This window comes from Betta splendens, chromosome 9 (genome assembly GCF_900634795.4).
Source record: "Betta splendens chromosome 9, fBetSpl5.4, whole genome shotgun sequence".
Taxonomy (NCBI): domain Eukaryota; kingdom Metazoa; phylum Chordata; class Actinopteri; order Anabantiformes; family Osphronemidae; genus Betta; species Betta splendens.
This window is the reverse complement of record NC_040889.2, coordinates 22430770-22449896: the sequence shown is the minus strand read 5'-3', so window position 1 is coordinate 22449896 and position 19127 is coordinate 22430770. Positions and strand designations below refer to the sequence as shown.

At 49.4% G+C, this 19127-nt stretch overlaps 1 protein-coding gene across 3 annotated transcripts in view; it reads right to left on the bottom strand.

The window, feature by feature from the left end:
* Positions 1 to 19127, bottom strand: part of unc5ca (unc-5 netrin receptor Ca) — a 119268-nt gene that overhangs the window by 56537 nt on the left and 43604 nt on the right. For 2 of the 3 annotated variants that reach the window (XM_029163105.3, XM_029163106.3), the window contains exon 2: positions 684 to 920. In XM_029163105.3, the coding sequence (XP_029018938.1) occupies positions 684 to 920 (237 nt within the window). Of the gene's footprint in view, positions 1 to 683; positions 921 to 9884; positions 10725 to 19127 lie in introns of those variants that run through there. The other variant, XM_029163107.3, reaches the window with a different exon arrangement.

Sequence of the window (19127 nt, the reverse complement as noted above, 5' to 3'; positions counted from 1 at the left end):
CACACACACACACACACACACACACACACACACACACACACACACACACACACACACACACACACACACACACACACACACACACACACACACACACACTAACCTGTTCGCCTGAAGTGCACCAGTGAGACCATGTGGGAAAATCATTGGCCACATTTCATATTCCTTGACGTGAAATATCATCAGGTTCACGCGCATCAGACGGACGCAGGTGCCAAAGTCGACTAACTGTTTTTCTGCTTTCATCACCGCTATCGCCTGATTCAGAGATCTGGTGCACGTATCAGGTCTGAGGGTTCAAGGTCAGACGTGGGAACATCCAGGCAATTTTGACGCTCACACAGATTCACTAAACTCTGATGTGATTTGTCTGCATCGAACAGGAACATTAGAAACGTTCTGCACAAGTTGTGCAGTACCTGTACGGCAGCCCAACATGGGTCCAGAGAACACGGTCCACCTGCGTGCAGCTGCAGGTGATATCGGATCCGTCTCCACTTTGGAGGATCACATTCTATCAATTTCACCCTCATCCATATCATATCAATAATTTACAGTCAGAGGAAGTAAGACACAGGAAAGTGAAATTTCAAATGCATATGAAAGCCAGATGGGCAGATTAAATATCCCATAGGTCCAGAGGTCTGGATCAGCCTGGTGCCGCGGGTCAGAGCCTCCCTCACCTGAGTTCTCGTCCACCCTCTCCTCCACTGTGTGGTCCTTCTGGTGGACCCACTCGCTGTTACACTTGAAGTAGATCTGCGTGGCGGGCGTGGCTTTGCAGTACAGGTCCACGGGCTTGTTCTTCACGATGTAGCCCTCCTCGGGCTCGAACAGGAAGTGAGGTAACGGCTCCGGCGGGTCCGAGGGGAAGGTTTCCGGGAGCTCGCTGAGACTCAGGAAGTCATCTTCGTCTCTCACTGTGGGGAGGGAAGAAGGGAGAAGGGTTAAAAGCGGGCAGTCGCCACTGTTTCCGGCTCAATCGGCTTCATCGACTGTCTTTGTGGAACGGATTCTTTCAATCATTCATTACTGATGTGAACCGAGTGAGTGTCCTGGACGCTGCTGTTTCAATTAGACGGGCCATGTTTGACATGACTCGACCGCGAAATGCACCTTTAGTCATCACCTGGTTGTGGAGACCAACATTTAGCACGTAGCCCAACATCCTGTGGAGTGTGGAGATAAAGCGCTCCACAATCAGGAAAAGGCTCCAGACGTTGTTACGAAGCTGGAGATAAAGGGAGCGAACACATTGGAACGGGCGGACATTAAGATGAACAGATAGGAGGAGCCAGTCGCCGGGAGGAACCGTCCTTCACGGGGTTTCGCAGATGGAGATCGGCCCCGAATTGATCACGTCTGGCTAATTTTAGACCGACTTCGCGCCAGATGGGCTGCGATTCGACGTGCGATTCGAGGATGGCGGTGACTCATTTCCTGCAGGAGCAACAATCTGGCTCTGGGGTGATCGGCTGGATTCCTAGCGTCGGACGTTTCAGCCGGCCTTTTCCTGCGATTTGAGCAGCTCCACGCTTTGATTTCCCAAACGGTTACTTTCAAAAATCAATCACGAACTGCGGAGAACTTGGCTTAATACTATTGGTTTCGTTTTTGTATTCTGATACCACAGCCCGCAGGAAACCTGCGCTGGGACTCCTCGACTGTAACCACATGAAACAATGGGCAGAGGAGACAGAAAGTGGGCAAACCCCGAGGGCATGAGCATCAGCAGCTCCGTCCTCCTCCTCCGCCTCCGCCGTCTTTTCAGCCTGTCCAAACTTCCCACCCACCTGTGGCCCCAATCAAAGAAACACCACCGCTGTTTTGTCACCAGGTTGCCAAGGTCACCAAAACACAGAGGATTACAAGAGCGGGTGGGAGGGGGAGGGGGAGGGGGAGGGGAGGCCTTTCTTTCCCCTTTCTCCCATCGACACACTCGCGCGACTTCGCCTAACTAGTAATTTGCTTCCGCTCAATCATCCTCCAGTTTCATTAAGACCGTCTAGACCTGTGCACGGGCGCGCGGGGCCTCTCCTGCAGAGCCGTGACTCACGGGGGGGGGGGGATGAACACACAGCTTTTTCTGACAAACACCTTTAAAGCTCACCCCTTCGGCCTCGCAGTCACACGTGAACTCGTACGGTGGACACAAAGGCGCGTGCGTCCTCGTTACGGGACAACTTTGGTAAAGCGTCAACACGCCGCTGGGGAATAAATGAGTACTTTGATGTCGTAGCGCTGACATTTCCTCTGTTAGTTCTGTAATTAGTTCTCTGAGAGCATGAAAATGGGGAGACATTTGCACTGCATAATTTCATTATCAGTGGGAAATACGACTCCCCTCCGCCCTCCCTCCGCCCTCGCGCGCCTCCCGTCCTCCGCCGCGTCGCCTCGCACCCGTCCGACGCTCCAGCCGACGCTCTCCTCTGTGGCCCAACACCCACTCACACCCTCATCCGTCATCCGCAGAGCCGAGGGGGGTCCACCGCTCTGGAGCGACAGCTATGAATTATTGACTGACACCAGAAACGCGATAGCGGAAGAGACGGTGGGTGGACGTCACCGGAGAGAGATTTCTCCATGAAGAGGAGCTTTGTTTAAAAATGCTCCTCTCCTGCGCTTCACCGCTGCCTCCTCTCTGCTCCATCACTCTTTTCATCATCTGCTCTGTTTTCTTAGGGCTTTTTGCTGCCTCTAGTCCCCCCCTCCTTAACCGCACCCTCTGCTTCCAACGTCCTGACAGGGTGAATTAGGGGTCCTAACAGCCCACCCCATAAAAGTCTTGCCTGAATGCTGCCATTAATAATGAATGGATAAAGCAGAACGACGTCCAGGTTCGATTTACAGTGTGCAGTAAATATGTACCACGGACAACTTTCCTCGCCTGCTCATGCTTGTAGATCAGAAAACCTAGAAACCCACTCAATAAACATCTGCTAAGAATGATGTCATTGTTATGGCAAAAATTGTCTCTTCCTTATTTCTATGTCTCTTCCTTATTTCTATGCATTTCTATGCAGTTATTATACGAGTTATGACTTATGTTCTGCAATTAATATCTTATGTTTTGTCTTACTGTATGCATTTGACATTTCACCTAGATTGTTCAATGGTTGTCTCTGCCTGATAGACTCTCAACTCTAGCTCCCAAACCCAAGGTCGGGGAGTTGTGTCTCTGTCTGTTGAGACTTGGTGCTCCTTTCTCACAGATAGTTGGACGTCAGCAATGCAGGTGTGAGAAAGTAAAAATCTTCACACACACTGCGACAGGGAGGAGATGGTGCATGTAATTTGATTGGGTTAGAAAGACATTCCACCCTAGTCGGACAGAGAAGCTAAAAGGCAGAAGCAACTTGAGGATCGTGGGCTCTTTGCATCACACCTTCGTGGTGTGTGCACTGATCTCCCCAGCTGGTTTTTGGTTTGTTGATGTGCACGATCAACATCCATGCTTTTTATTTGCTTTCCCCATTATTTTTATTTTCTTTATTATTTCAATAAATCGCACAAAAGGACAACTTATCTACTTCTTTATGGAAAATTTCCACCACAGTCATCAAATATGGCCAGTCGATATGATCAAGTCTGATCGTCATCTTTAAAACCCCCACGAATGGTTTCTCGAGGAAGCCGGAGGTACAGTAGTCAACAACGTCTCTGACCTGCAGCAAGTCAAACCGAGCCATATAGGGTCAAAACAGCGTGTGTGTGTGTGTGTGTGTGTGTGTGTGTGTGTGTGTGTGTGTGTGTGTGTGTGTGTGTGTGTGTGTCTGTGTGTGTGTGCGTGTGTGTGTGTGTGTGTGTGTGTGTGTGTGTGTGTGTGTGTGTTACGGGTTGTGTTCTCAGTAAGTGGGCTGTGATGTGTATCAGTGCAGTAGCCGTGGAAATCATGAGGTCATACGTCTTAGACTCTTATCTGCTAGTTTCAATCAGCAGCAGCTGCAAAAACATGCATACCCAGAAACAGGCGCGCGCGCACACACACACACACACACACACACACACACACACACACACACACACACACACACACACACACACACACACACATGGATGGACCATAAATAGGCACACAAACACGGTGTGATACCCCTTTACTCACCCACACCCCAGACAAGTGACTAAGCAAAGCTGGAAGGTGGATTAAATAAGTCTGTAAGTTACATCAACATTACTAATACTCAACAGACACACACACAGACACACAGCATTATTCATTACTGTTATATCACCCAAGATAGAAAACCTTTATTGAGGTATTCATGAAGAAGCCGAGTGATGATGGGACAGTGGAGGCCATCGCTGCACTGGAAGTACATTCAATACTCACACATGCAGACACACAAACAGGAAGCACACGGGCAAACCCTACGTGCACGCACGCACGCACGCACGCAGTGGGTAAAGAAGGGCACTAGCATCACTTAGCACAGCTTTCAGCTCAGTTCTGTCTGTACGTTTCATCATTATATGACTTTGCTGCTTTTATGACATAACCACTGGATTTTATTCTTATCACTTAAATGATTTCCCCCCTTGGGAACAGAGCTTAACATTTCTAAGTGTTGCGCATCCATTATTCAGCTCTTCTTGCCTTAACCACAGTCATACATGTACATGTGGGTAATATGAGGAGATCTGAGGACATCTGAAGCTGCACTATTCCCATTCATAAATACAGACAGAGCTCATTGTTTACATCATGCACATCTACAGTAGAAATGACCTTTTTGAAACAGCACTGACTTGTCTGTGCTTTGTTTTATGCTGTGAGGACAACAGACCGATCATTGTTCAGATAACCTTCCCTCAGACATTCTGTCGCGTCGGCTTTCAAGACGTACTTCAGCGTTTCACATACGAAGTGGTTCAGATGACGGCTGTAAACGTATGTGGGAGGAGGCATCATAAACTATCCCCTGCCCTTCATCACAGTCCGCTCTGTTTAGAAAGGGGAGATTTAAAGTGCGTTGAACTCCGGGACGGGAATTAAACACCCTACGCTGCAGTGACACATCCTCTGGAAACGAGACACTGGGGCGTCCACGCGTCATCTGCATCCTTCTGAAACCTAATCAGGGCCTTAACGCTGATAAAAGCCACATTATTCAAGACACGTTTGGACATTTGAAGCAGGAGAACTTAATCGCCCTACTGCTTTTGTCCCCAAGGATCAAATACATTTACATATATTCAAATAAAAAAAATTAGACAAAAGGAAAGTAGGCACAAAAATAAAATAATGCATGAGGTTTATCGACCCCGCAGCAGTTTATTCTCTTCCAAAACGCTCATGCCCGTTGTTGCTTAGAGGTCTTGGTTTGAGTCTTAGATCAGCTTTGAGCCGAGACTCTGACGTTACACAGGATGAAGCTGCATCACACTGGGCTGTTTAGCTCAGATTTGAAAACATCTGCATTATTTTCCGTGGGAGACTCTCTCTCTCTCTCTCTCAAAGGCAGGTTGTCCAAGCACGACTATTCGATGACAGGAGTGATGTGGTGCAAGCTGCTTGTCATAGCCAATTATGTATCCACCAGGCTTTCAGGGCTGTACTGGGCCATTCATAACAGGAGAGAGTACTTGAAAGCTAAAGCATCTCAATATGGGAGCCCACGGTGACAGCTGGCTGGCGTCCCCTGACTTTCATCGTGTGTGACATTAGGGCCCGGCTAAAGCCTGGAGCTAGATTTACGACCCTGTCTGCAGAGGGGTGACCGTCGGGCCGCAGCTGGACCTGGTTAGAAGTACAGTAGACAGGCTCGAATGTGCAGAATGAAAAGAATACATTTCGGTTTCCTGGTGGTCCAGAGGTGAAGACCACTGTAAACCAGTACCGACACTGAAATAAAGATGCAGAGATAGACGCACTAACACACACTAAAAGTTGTGTTGCTACAAACTGCAGAAGCAACAGAGATTTTGATGATTAAAGCATTTGCAGTGGAGCGCCCGTTGCTATTGGCTCCAATTAATAATGCTAATGAGTCTAGGATTCAACAAAACCTATTTTGCTCCAAACCCACGTTAACTACGAGGATCACAATCTCATTGATACGTTTTAGACTGTGAGGTTAAAAAAAGCTCCTGATACAAACAGCTATTAAAAGGATTAAAAGCGGAGCGAAGAAATCAAAGTAATGGCATCGTAGATGTGAACTGGAGGCATAAACACTGAGGCACGATCGGACACACGTATCATACGTTTATATATATATCAGACGGGGACGCATTTTAACGGCGCATAGAGCAGCTGACGCGTGGGCGTCTGCAGGTACGGAGCCCTCAGTACTGTTTTGCATAGCGGCCTCTGCCAAGCACGGCGACGAGCTCACAGATTTGAGACTTCGCTGGGCCGTGTGTGTGTGTGTGTGTGTGTGTGTGTGTGTGTGTGTGTGTGTGTGTGTGTGTGTGTGTACGTGTGTGTATGTGTACGTGTGTATGCGTGTGTGTGTACGTGTGTATGTGTGTGTGTGTGTACGTGTGTGTGTGTGTGTGTCTGCATGACAACTGCTGCATCTGTTGTGACTTTCTGAATTATTTCACAGCCTCGCTCTCGTTCGCCACATCCCCGTATTTCTATTTCACTTCTTCCGTCCACAGCTCAAACAGAGGGGGGCACGGTGGGGAGCGGTGCACAGAGCTCCACACGAGGAACCGGGGAGCGAGCACGCCTCGTTTGTCCTGAAATGGCTCTTAAGCCGGCGCTTATCTCCAGTTTCTGCAGCGCACGTCAGCTTAGGTGTAACGGCTACAGCTCGATGGACAGCGCAGGACGGTCCGCGGTGGGATTTACAGTGTATCCCACTCCCTCACCCCCAGCCTCACCCCAGCCTCACCCCTAGCCTCACCCCCAGCTTCACCTCCAACTCCAACCCACAGCCTCACCCCCAGCCCCACCCCCAACCCCAGCCTCACCCCCAACTCCAACCCCAGCCTCACCCCCAACCCCAGCTTCACCCCCAACTCCAACCCCCAACTCCAACCCCAGCCTCACCCCCAACTCCAACCCCAGCCTCACCCCCAACCCCAGCCTCACCCCCAACTCCAACCCACAGCCTCAACCCCAGCCTCACCCCCAGCCTCACCCCCAACTCCAACCCACAGCCTCAACCCCAGCCTCAACCCCAGCCTCACCCCCAGCCCCACCCCCAGCCTCACCCCCAACTCCAACCCACAGCCTCAACCCCAGCCTCAACCCCAGCCTCACCCCCAGCCTCACCCCCAGCCTCACCCCCAGCCTCACCCCCAGCCTCGCACGGGGGCCATGCGATCAGCTGCTGGACGAGGGGCAGATCACAGTCCCAGCGCTCGGCTCGGCTGTGGCTTTAAATTCCACCTGCTCCTTTTGAACTAGGTCACTCGCATGGCAACCTGTGACGGTCGTCTCCCTCCGCAGCACCTCGCGTTAGTCACGCGAGCTAAAAGCCCGGCGCCATCAGACGTCCCGCCAACACAGAGCTATTTGGAACCGTAGCATTTCCCACAACTGAGTCGTGTCGTTTTGCAAAGAAACAGTTTTACAACATCAACTGATCCCAGTTTTCTAATCATCACAAGAATCCCCCAAAACCGTTTAATCACAGAGTCTGTATGAAACTGAATAATGCAGCAATATTAGTAGTAAAACTATAATGAGAGCGAAAACAAGCAGCAGCCACACACACAGAGAGAACGCCTCTGCCTTATCGGCTCTTTAAGTCTCATTTCGCATTACACACACTGACTTAAGAGCACCGCACGCATCCGCATGCAGATGGAGCAGCTCATTCATATGCATAGTCTTATGTAAGCTTGTGGGGGTACAAACTTGCGCGAGTTGCTGTGTAATGTTATCTTCCAGATGGATTCTGTCTCCCTCATCCCCGGCCTGAGGGAGACGCGAGGCTTCGCTTTCATTCATGTTCCACTATCACAGCTCAGCATCGCTATTAATGCGAGCATCCAGCGCAGGGCTGCCGCATTAGAATATGAAAGCGCTGGCCGGCGAAGGGCTGCGCGGAGGATAATGTTTTCTCTGGGCGGCTGACGGCTGATAGTGTGACTGGCTGCGCGTGCTCGCACTGCGCTGCATCGCCTGCTCTTCTGCATCAACCGCTCGCGTTCGGCCACTTTCACAGCAACGCGTCTAACATCCACCCCCGAGTCGAGCACTTGGTATTTCAGCTTTTGAAGGTTTTTCTCAGGGCGTGGTGATCAATACCCCCCCCCCCCCAGCCAGTTACATCACTGGTCTCATCCCATCAGACAGCTGCGCCAGTCACAGGCTGCTTCAGGAAACTATACCCATGTCTGCAAGTCTTGTTGTTCAGCCTGCAGACAGTTGGAACTACCAAATTTCAAAGTTAGGAAAAACTCTAAAGTGTCAAAGTGTTTGCACCGGTTGCTCCGCTTGGCCTGTGCATCCTCCTGTCCTGATCGTTGTAGTTGTGCTCTGTCTGGGATTCTTCTTTTGCTGATCTCACCTTCCACCCAAAGTGGAACAGGTCACGTGGACGCATCCTTGTTTCGGTGACTCCCCCATGTCACCCTCCCATTAAAAGTCACAGATCTTGGTCTGACTGGTTAACATACTTTGACCTAAGGAGTCGGCGCTGGCTACTGAATGATTCATGTACAGAGAGCATCCAGATACATAAATGCAGACGCAAACAACCAAGCTATTGAATAAATAATCCTGCTGCCGCCGTTACATCATGTGCACTCCAACGTCCGACTGGCAGCTCGTGCAGCGGAGTCAGAGCGATGAGGAACAGACGTCTCTGAGGGCCCACTCCCTCGCTCCCTCCCTCCCTCCTCACGCCCTCGCTGTGATGAAAACGCTCATAGGAGACTCTGGATGCAGCTCCCTCCATCTCTGATACCTCCTCGATGCATCGCTCCCGCTGTTTCCCCCAGAAAGAATTAAAACACCATGCTCAGCCCAGTCCTGTAGATTATGTGGAAACTGGTGCACTCACACAAACACTATGTACACATACACACACACACACACACACACACACACACACAGAATATAATGACGATGGCCTAAACTCAAATGATAAAGAACAGCTTATAGGCTTATTTCATTTGAAGATTTTCCCATATTTTGGCTATTTTATTCAGAGCTGAAGATAAAATTGGATCAGACATTTCACTGCTCATGCCTTTCTCCATCTGGAGGCTCACTGTCTCCCTCGCTTCCTTATCCGTCCCCTCCTCACTTGCTTCCTCTCCCCCTGCTCAGCCAAACCCTGCGCCTCCCCCACCGTCTCCCTCTCCTCTCCTCGCGCCGTCCGTTCTCGCCTCCTTCTCGCTCTGGCGTCTCTCCACGCTTCCCGCTTTCATCTTCTTCCCCCATTTCTCGCCTCCACCCGTGTTTGCTCCTTTTGGGCACTTCGCCTCGCTCGCTTTGCTCTCTGGCAGCCGTCTCGCTGCCGCCTCCCACTAACCTCCTTCTCCCAGTTTTGCTCCCCATGCCCTTCTTTACCTCATTTGAATCTATTTTTCCCCACCTCACTAGCCTCCTCCCTCCTCAGGTCACTCTAAATAGAAGCTCAAGGGGTTTTGTCAGGGGCCACTGCCTCTGACCTTATTACTGACTATGCTGGTGTTCTCTCCCTAATGCTGTTACCCATTTCTCTATTTGATCACCAACCCTTTACCACTGAGCTCCCCCCGTCTTGTTATCCATCAATTCCCCCATTTTGTCATAATCATCTTCCTCCTTAGCGTGATTGGAGACTTTGGTTCCTCAGAGGACGTCTCGCGCACGGAGAAAAGTTTGGGTGTTAATTTGTTCTTGAGCTAACATGAAAACATTTCATTAGTGTTGCATTCTTCCTCGCGGTGGCTTCGGTTGCAAGCTAATGAGCGAGCTTCCAGCAAACGTTACCTACTGGTTTAACGCCTTTGTGGAGCATCGAGGGGCAACGCGGGGAACTTGAAGCCGGCCGTGGAACCGTACGAGCCGGATCAGGGAGAAAACACTGAAGTCCAAAATGTCAAGTTATTCCTCTGACACCATCTCCGTTGTTTTGTCTGATCCGCTGCTGCCAGGGTCCTAATTAACTTTTATCTTGGGTCTGCTTCCCTCACAAGTGCTTTCTGAAATGAGCTGTGCCGGAGCTTGTGGGAACTGGAGCAGCGGCTGCTGAGCAGGGGTGCAGTGTCTCGAGAGCAGAGCTGTGTGTGCATGTGAGAGAGACCCAAAAGAAAGGGGACAGCGGGAGGGAAGCAGCTTTACTTCATTTCATCCAAAGCTTTAAAAAAAAAAAAAAAACTTCACTACGAGCTTTAAATGGGTTCGGGGAAAAAATATATCCCAAGTCTATAAGGGACTTAATGAAAGGAAAAAACAATAAACTAATTGGGTCTGAATGAAACAAACATCTCAGCCTGAGCTCAGTGGGGACTGAGGCCAGTGATACATTTGGGTCAGATCACAACCATGAACATCTCTCTGACACATTAAATGTTGAACTGAAAAATCTTTTTCTGATGCATTAATTGCAGTGGAGTATTTTTCCTCCTTGGTCTCGTTTTACACAAATGCACTTTGACTAGAAAGAAGACGACGGGCCCCGACTTGCCAGCGAGTTGACTCCATATGTGCTCTGGATGGAAAGTCAAGACAATGGAGACAGCGAGATCTTCTAGGTAAGTGTTGAACTGAGAAGACATGAATGATTGTTTTTCACATTAAAAGGTATAAATAACAAAGTGCACACATAATGTACTGGTGCTGTATGCACACGAACGCCATACATAATTTAACATAAGCCATAGTTTGACTCTGGTGGTGAGAAGGTCTACGTCAAAATGAAAAATGTATTTTAAGTGTAAACTGGTTTCAGGCCTGAGCCGTGGGAACGCGTATAATAAGCCGGCGCGTCCTACTTGAGAACAAACATGCAGCTATAGGATTGACCGACTTCCTCCAGCGCCGCCGACTGGCGGTTGATCGCTAACCGTGTTGACACGTGGCCCAGATGCAGCGCTCGAGCCGCGCAGAGACTCCACGCGCACGGCTAGCGCGCTTCAAAGCGCCGGGAAAGCGCTACGCTAGCTCAAACGGCAGCGAGGCTGCAACCTGCACCGGGAATAATGAGCAACGTCCGCCAGTAAAGACGCTCCGCCTTGAAGAGAAAAGGAAAAAGCCTCGCTTTAATCGGAGCCATGTCTCTTTTTGTTTTTCAAGCACGAGTAAAAAGGGCCGCGCTTAAAAAAGGGGTTGAGGCTCCGTTGGATTCCCACTTGTCAGAACTAGCAGTGGCGTTCGGTGGCGGATGCCGTCTGTGATTTCCTTTTGAACCCAAACAGATCAAAGTTTGATGAGAGCATAACTATGGCAAAGGCTTTTTTTCCCCAGTTAATATGAAGAAATCTCTCCAAAAATCCTGCGAGAGTGAAATATTAATAAAAAGAATGTCCATCAAAGCACTTTTTAAGATTTTAAGCATGAAGGGAAGAGCAGAGTGACTCCAGGACAACTCTTCTTAACCCGACAGTAATTAGCAGTTACACGAGGCCGAGGTTCTCGCTCTCCCATTTCAGTTTGAATTAGGTGAAACTAGCTAAAACGATGCTACCCCACAAACCCCACCTACCCCACATTATACAGGAGACGTCTCCCTGATAGAGGGTCATTAAATCAAAGGATAAAAAGGTTAAAGTGAAGACATTCGTCCATTAATTAGCGTCTGAACTGCTGCTGCAGCGGAAACGTTCTAGTTCACACCTGAGCAATTCAATTGTAAGATTTGTTTCCATGTAGAGCTTTGCTGAAACGCACTTTATTTCCATTTAATGCACAGAGTCACTGAGCGGTTAATTATCCATTTACTAACTAATTAATTGGCTGGTGAGAAAAACAAATCAAAGCATTCTGCAGAAAGGTATGAAGTTCATATGAGGTTCAGAGCGAAGTGTAAGCATCAGTAACCTTCTCTGTGCCTGTGTTCGCATGCAGCACAGAAACAGAAACCTCAAAAAGCCTCAGGTCTTAATAGGTGATGTTAAACAGGAAGTGTTTGGGTTCAGTGTCCAGTCATAGCATTGAGGGTCTCTGTGCTATGAGTAATAAAAAAAGGGCCTGAACGTACTCTTTGTACTGTACATATGATGATATGTCAACACATACACTCCACACGCAGCAAGATCAAGTTCAAATGAAAAACCGAATGGGTCTTAATATTAAAAGAAGCTTAGAACTGGCCCCATTTAAGTCAAAGGGCAAAAGTTCAAATCCTCATGAGAAGAAGTGACAGAGTCACCGCTTATCTGCAGATCTGTCTCTAACAGAGACGTATGGACATGTTGATAGACTGGAAGGTGAAGTTGCCCCAGGCCTCCCAGTGCTGCATGACTGGGTCTCCTCAGTCAGGCCCCACACAAAGAGGTGCAGTGAGCAGGGGAAATAACAAGAGGTTAGTTAGTTAACTGGGGTCACGAGGTCAAAGGTGATGAGGCTTTTAAGTGCGTGTTTATCTGTATACGTGTGTGTGTGTGTGTGTCAGTGTGAGCGCCATAAAGGAGATGTGCTGTTAGATGAAAGGGCCTCATGCAGGTGGACGCCGGGGTCAGGAGTTGAAATGCTGCGAGGGTCTAACGGGGAGAATCCACTGCATGACTGAATCTGTTTGCAGTGGGCTGCCCTGTCAGAGAGCTGATGAATGGGCCTAAGTGTTCCAGCCTCGTAAGCTCAGAGGTAATGGACTACAGCTGAGTGAGCCGCTGTTGTTCTCAGGAACCCGGCATGTGGCAACACGCGTGTTCTGACCAATATTAAATCAATTCAACGCGTGGAAATGTCCCGAGCAGCATCAACGGCAGCCTTAGTGCAGGAGAAAGAAATGCGTTTAAACAAGCCGAGTCCAATCACGTTAACGGGCTTTTAGGTCGTTGCAGCTCAGGAGGAGTTCTGACATTCAGACCAGAAACGACCGCACGGCACAAACAGGAAGTCGCGTCGTTTGCCGCGGTTCCGTCGTTTCACGGGGAAAAGGGGTTTTTGTGGCAGCGAAAGCCCTTTTCCTCCGCAGCGAGTCGAGCACCAGCTTCTGCATTTACAGGATGGCTTCTGTTGTGCACAGGTAATGACACGTAAAACTGATCCACTCAGGGATTATCGCGCCGTTCGGCTGTAATTGGACTTAGATTACTTTCTTCCAGATGCACAACAAAGACTCGTTCTTGTTCCATCAGGCGTCTCACGGTGTCGCCGTCACGGGGCGGCGACGCGCTGAAAGAGCTTCTCAGCCTCAGTCTGGGGTCATTTTAACAAGATAACGTCTCAGTCCGTCCCTGTCCACCACTCACACAAGCAGAAAAGCATCGACGCCAGGAGGATAAAAGGCCTTCGTGCCATTCATTCACACCTGAGACATGTTTCATAGGCGACATCATCAGCCACATATTCAGTGTAAGATCAAGGAGAAAAACAATGAGAGTTTGAGAAGGAGAACAATGAAAATGGAGCTCAGGAAAAAAGTGAAGCTATGTGATCCCGACTCCTCAGAGGTTCTTCTTCTACTTCGCTGTTTTCCACGGCCATTGATCTGTGCACGCGCCTGGACGCTAATGTGAGCTGTGCACCAACTGTTCCCGTGCACAGACAATACTAATGACTCACTGGAGAACAGAGTCTGAAACCTCAAAGAAAAACAACACCGTTGGTTTGGTTACGAAGCAAATGCGCTTGAGAATTGGTAATAAATGCAGACGTGCTGTGATTGAGTTCCATCCAACAAGTTCTAAACTTCCTACTTTAGGAGTGAGTTGAAGACGTGTTTTAAAAGAAACTATTTCTAACCTGAGTTATCAGTGACGACTTATTTCCTTTTTAATAGGTAATGTAATATGTCATATCTTCTCTTTAAAAACATCTTTCTGATGACTGTTTCCTTCTAGAGAAAGTATTTTTTTATAAGAATAAGTGGTTTAGGATCCTCAAAGACCCCAAATAAGAGCCAACAGCAGATTCTGAGTGACTAAAGGTGTCCAGTGGCCTCTGTGTGGCCTCTCATCTTCACTGCAGGCACTGAAAGAAGACGAGTGATACTGTAACCAAAGCTGAGGCAACAAAAAAAGGTCCCTTTATCCGTAGGGTAATTATCTGCAAAAGATCTCTCAGAGGTTAGAATATTATCTGTAGAATAAAACGATGAAGACAGCGAGGAGTGAAAAATTATACCACGCAGCTGTGAAACACTGTGACAGCATCTGTCTGAGGCTCATGATCCAAGAACGTTGAAGCAGAGACGGTTCTCAAGAAACGCAAACACCACGTTCTGCTGCAGCACGACTAGGACTTTGCTTTACGACATCACATGGAGAGGCTTCATTCTCCGAGCTGTAATTTATATCATATGAATCATTAGTGGCTTCCTGACCAACACCAGAAGAGACAAACTGAGTAAAAGACAGAAAGAAGGAACGCGCGGAACTAAAGACGATGGCGGACGCTCTCACTCATCAATGGCAGAACAAAGACAAAAACATACACTGCCAAATGAGGCATGCACTGTACACACACACACACACACACACACACACACACACACACACACACACACACACACACACACACACACACACACACACACACACACACACACACACACACTCACTCAGAGGCCGTGGCAGATTTAGCATGTGATCTGGACTGGTGTGATTAATGACAGTGTGTGCGCCACTGAGCAGATGTACCAGAAAACAGCCAAACATTATCATAACCTGAAAGACCTAATTACTGCAGTGCGCATCTGACAAACGTGTGTGTGTGTGTGTGTGTGTGTGTGTGTGTGTGTGTGTGTGTGTGTGTGTGTGTGTGTGTGTGTGTGTGTGTGTGTGTGTGTGTGTCTGGGGGGGTGGTGGTCACAATATGTCACAATATGACTGTTGTGCCGGCGTGTATTCATGAACGCTGGAATGTGAAACATTATTACGCGGTAAAAAAAAGATGACACTGGATATTGTGATATTCAGGCGGCCTCGCTCATTGTGATCTCCTGAATAATGACGCGGGGAGCGCTCGGAGTCAGCGTTCTACACGGACGACGCGGCGTCGGGCGCCGGACTGGATCGGCTCCCGCAGCTTCACGAGCCACCAGTTTGGAGCAGGCTGCTCCGTTTCCAGTCCCTCTGAGTAAATGCACCCTCCGGCCCCACGGACGCCAGAGCAGAACGGGGGAGGAGACGGGGGGCACCGATGGGAGAGGATGAGACAGCGAGGCCGATCACATCCAGAGGCAAAGCGGAGAAAGACGAAGGGAGATAAGGACTGATCGCTTCCAATTACCAGACAAAGGGAGACGTGCAAAAACAAGTGGAAACCTGAATAAATCCTGCCCAAAGTTCAAATCAGAGTAAAATGACTTCACGCTTCTGGTGATGCAGATTATTTTACCTCTGTGAATGAAAATGAATGAAGAAAGGATAAAGTACAACGTCTCAGCGGTGTTAGGGACGAGTTGTGCCTGAAGACAGACAGTTTAACGGGGAAAATGCTAAATGAACACAGCTCATTTCAACGGACCGAGCTCCACGCAAACACAGCTGCGCACGTTTTCACCGCGTCGACGGGGAAAAGGATCGTTTGTGACGACGCCGCGAGAGCGAGAGGCACAGACGCGTTATTCACTCTGACAGAGCGAGCGCAACATCGGCAGCGTCGAGTCCGTCCTGCAGGGAACAAAAAGTCCATTCACGTCAAGTGGAGATTCAGCGAGTAATTCTGCGAAAACGTTTGACACATTAGTGGAAAAGAAGCTGGTAAATACCCAAATCGGCGGCGTTTGGATTATTATTGTTCTCTAATAACCACGCGGCCGTCGGCGTCCGCCTCGGCGCAGCTCGTGCCGTGCCAATAAAGCAGCCGTCAATTTGAGCCCAAGTCTCCTGAAAGTCTATTGAACTGATGGGGAGTTGAATAGTAATAGAGAGAGAAAGGGGAATTACATCGCTGGGAAGAGACAATGTGAATAAAACATGTTGCCATGGATACCGGGGAAAAGTAGTCTAAACGGCGAAGAGTGAACATCTAATCAAGAATCACAGGACTCAAAGTGAAGTCGGTCTTTAAAATATTACTTTTATTCATTTTTGGCCCATATGTTTAATTTGACTGAATTGAATAAAAGGCACCAACAGACTGATCATTTTTTCATGTTCACTGTAAAGTGAAAAACATGGGAACGCGAGTCCAAAACGACCGCAGATCAGCAGCTCACCAATGAAATATCATCGCTCTAACTCAAAGAGCTGTGGTTGCTGCCGCCGTTCTTTGAGTGCGGACGGTAATGAGAAGTTGGGAGAACAAAGCGTCGCGGGGAAATGAAAAAAAAAAACGAGGAAGAGGAAGTAGCACCGCTGCCGTTGAGTAAAAGCACTGATCTGGGATCAGCGCGACGCAGACGCGTGAGATCCCGACGCTGCCTCGGTGAAGAACGGCACACGCGCAGGGAGCCATGTTTACCCCCCCCCCCCCCCTCCCCCACTCCCCCCCTCGCTGCACCTTGTTAGGGTTTTTAGTGCCGACTCCCGGCGGGTTCCCGCGCGTTTGATGTCTGCGATGAGATGGAAAACGAGATGCTGCTCAACAAACAGCCTGGGATGAGCCGGCGTTTACCCAACAAAGAGACTCCCATCGAGCGAGAGGAGGAGGAGAACACAGGCCCGGGCCCTCGTCCACCCAGAAACGCTTTTATTGGGACCTAATTAGACCTCAGAGCACAGAAAGAGGGTTCAGCCTTATTTTAAGGGACATTTACTGGATGGATGTGTTATTTACGGCCACTTGAGCTTAATTAATGAGCACAGGGTGAGCGGGTTCCACCTGTAGCTGACAACGCTTGCTTCTCTAAGCTTCGATTACAGATCCCATAAATACCCCAACTGCCCGATGGACTGAGCATTATCTGCCACACAACCACAACGCTGGTGGGGAGACGAGGCGAGAAAAATCACATCAGGAGGCAAATAAGAGCGACGGCGGAGGAGAGAGAGAGAGAGAGAGAGAGAGAGAGAGAGAGAGAGAGAGAGAGCGGGACGGGGGCGAGGCAGGCAGCGATTAGGAGGCCGGGCGGGCGAGCGAGGGGTTAACGTAATGAACCTGAGCCTGGAGACAGACGATGGAAAGGTGAGGCAGCGGGAACGTGCGCATGCTAATTAAACCCGGGCTTTGGGTCACCTGCGCTTCATGTCAGCGCAGCTTCCGCGCCGCCGGCCGCTCTCACCGCCTCCTGCTGTGGTTCCCTCACCGCACACGTGCTTTTAGACACTTATGGTCCATTTCAGTGTCCTTTGTTCATATACTTACAGATTAACCCGGAAACCGTGCTATTGATTCATCTTTATTTCTCCCCTCTTCATCTCCTGCCTAAACTTCTTAAATCTACTTTGTCGGCTTCTTTAGACGCACGTCTCTTTTCATCCCCATGTTCAATTCTCCCCTCTGTGCCAGACCAGAACCTAAAGCTTAGCCAAAACCGGCCTACACACACACACACACACACACACACACACACACACACACACACACACACACACACACACACACACGGGTTCAGATTTCCACGCGTGCAACAAACACGCTCGCTTTCTAGGCTGGTTCGTGAGCCATCTGTTCATTTATTTCAGAGAACAAACACACCTGACAGTGCTGAGGAGCTGCTAAGTCCATTTCACTGTTCACTGAACAGCGCAATTGAGTCGACTAGATGGAGGGATAAGCTGGAACAAAAACTTAACGCACCCCGGGGGGAATTGGAGATCGAGAACCACTGTTCCTGTCCAAAGCCATTTCTCTGAGAATCAGAAAACTGTATCTCTCATTCGCTGTCATCTAACAAGATTCAGTGCTGGGCGGCCATATTGCCCAGAGTTAATAGGAATTTGGCTTCGGCCGGGCTCAAGATACGAAGGAAATCAAGTCAGGTTATATCACAGTTAGAAGTACGACACAGTATATTCTGCTTCAGCAGGACGGCACAATAGCATCAAAACGGCCCATAGCAACCAGCACATACCTGAAGTTCAAAGTGAACACGCTAAAACAAAATGAAGGTCGTGTCATGAACAAACATCTCGTGTTGACGTCTAGGACGTGTTACCGATCACAGAGCCCAGTGTGTTTCTACGAGTCGTAGATTGTACAGCGATTTGGCTGCGGCCTTCAAGTACAGTGCTTTTATTACCGTTTGCAGCCACAGCCTCCGCTGTGGACACACGCGGGCTCCTCAGCGCCGCTCGCTGTCTAAATGACACCATTCTGGGCTGGAAGCGTGGAGAGCGGCACCTGCGTGCGGCGAGCTGCAAAATGGGACAGTGCCGGGTGAGGTTTCCATGCTGCCATTTGTGTATCGGGCCTGACATCAGCTTTTACTACAGCAAACGCTCTCTCCTGAGGAGGATTCAGGCAGGAGACGGACGCTCGCATTCATTGGGCCAGACGTGCCTGCGACTGCGTCAAGTGAACGCGGAGGCCCCGCCTCCACTGTGGCCATAATTCACCACGGGTTTATTCCACGCGGCCACGGGTTTGACAAACGGCGGAGCGCGCGGCCGGGCGATAAACGGGGGGAAAACGGGAAATTTATGGCGGGAATGTTTATCGGCTGCTCCGCGTTCAGCGCCGGCGAGGCCGCGGTTCGTTCCGACCAATCAGAGGCCGCGCAGGCCGTCGGCCGGAGCGCGTGTGATCGCCCGCCTCAGTGTTTGGCAGCGGAGCCCATCACAGCTGGGTGCCACCGCGTCCGACACGCCCCCCGAAACAAGCGCTGTCAGTCAGTACAAGCGCAAACCTAACGCGCAGTCAACTCCTGTTCTCCGCCGACAGCTGCTTTGGAGAACAGGAGGAAACGTGGAGTAGAGGCGACAGCAGCAACAACACTCGGAGGGAGTCGTTTGTACTGTAGCGTTTCTCCCTTTAAACGGCGGGATATTATTTTTATTCACACATCACTAAACGTAGTATATTTATGGCTGAAGGTTTTATATTTACTGTATGTCCATTAATAGAAGATCAACCTAGTCGTTCGCGCTCCGACCGGCTCTGAAGTCCTGGAAAAGATGCAAATTGATGAGCTGTGTCGTTTAAAAGGCTCTGAATCCAGTTCACTTTGTCATTTCCAAACAAATTA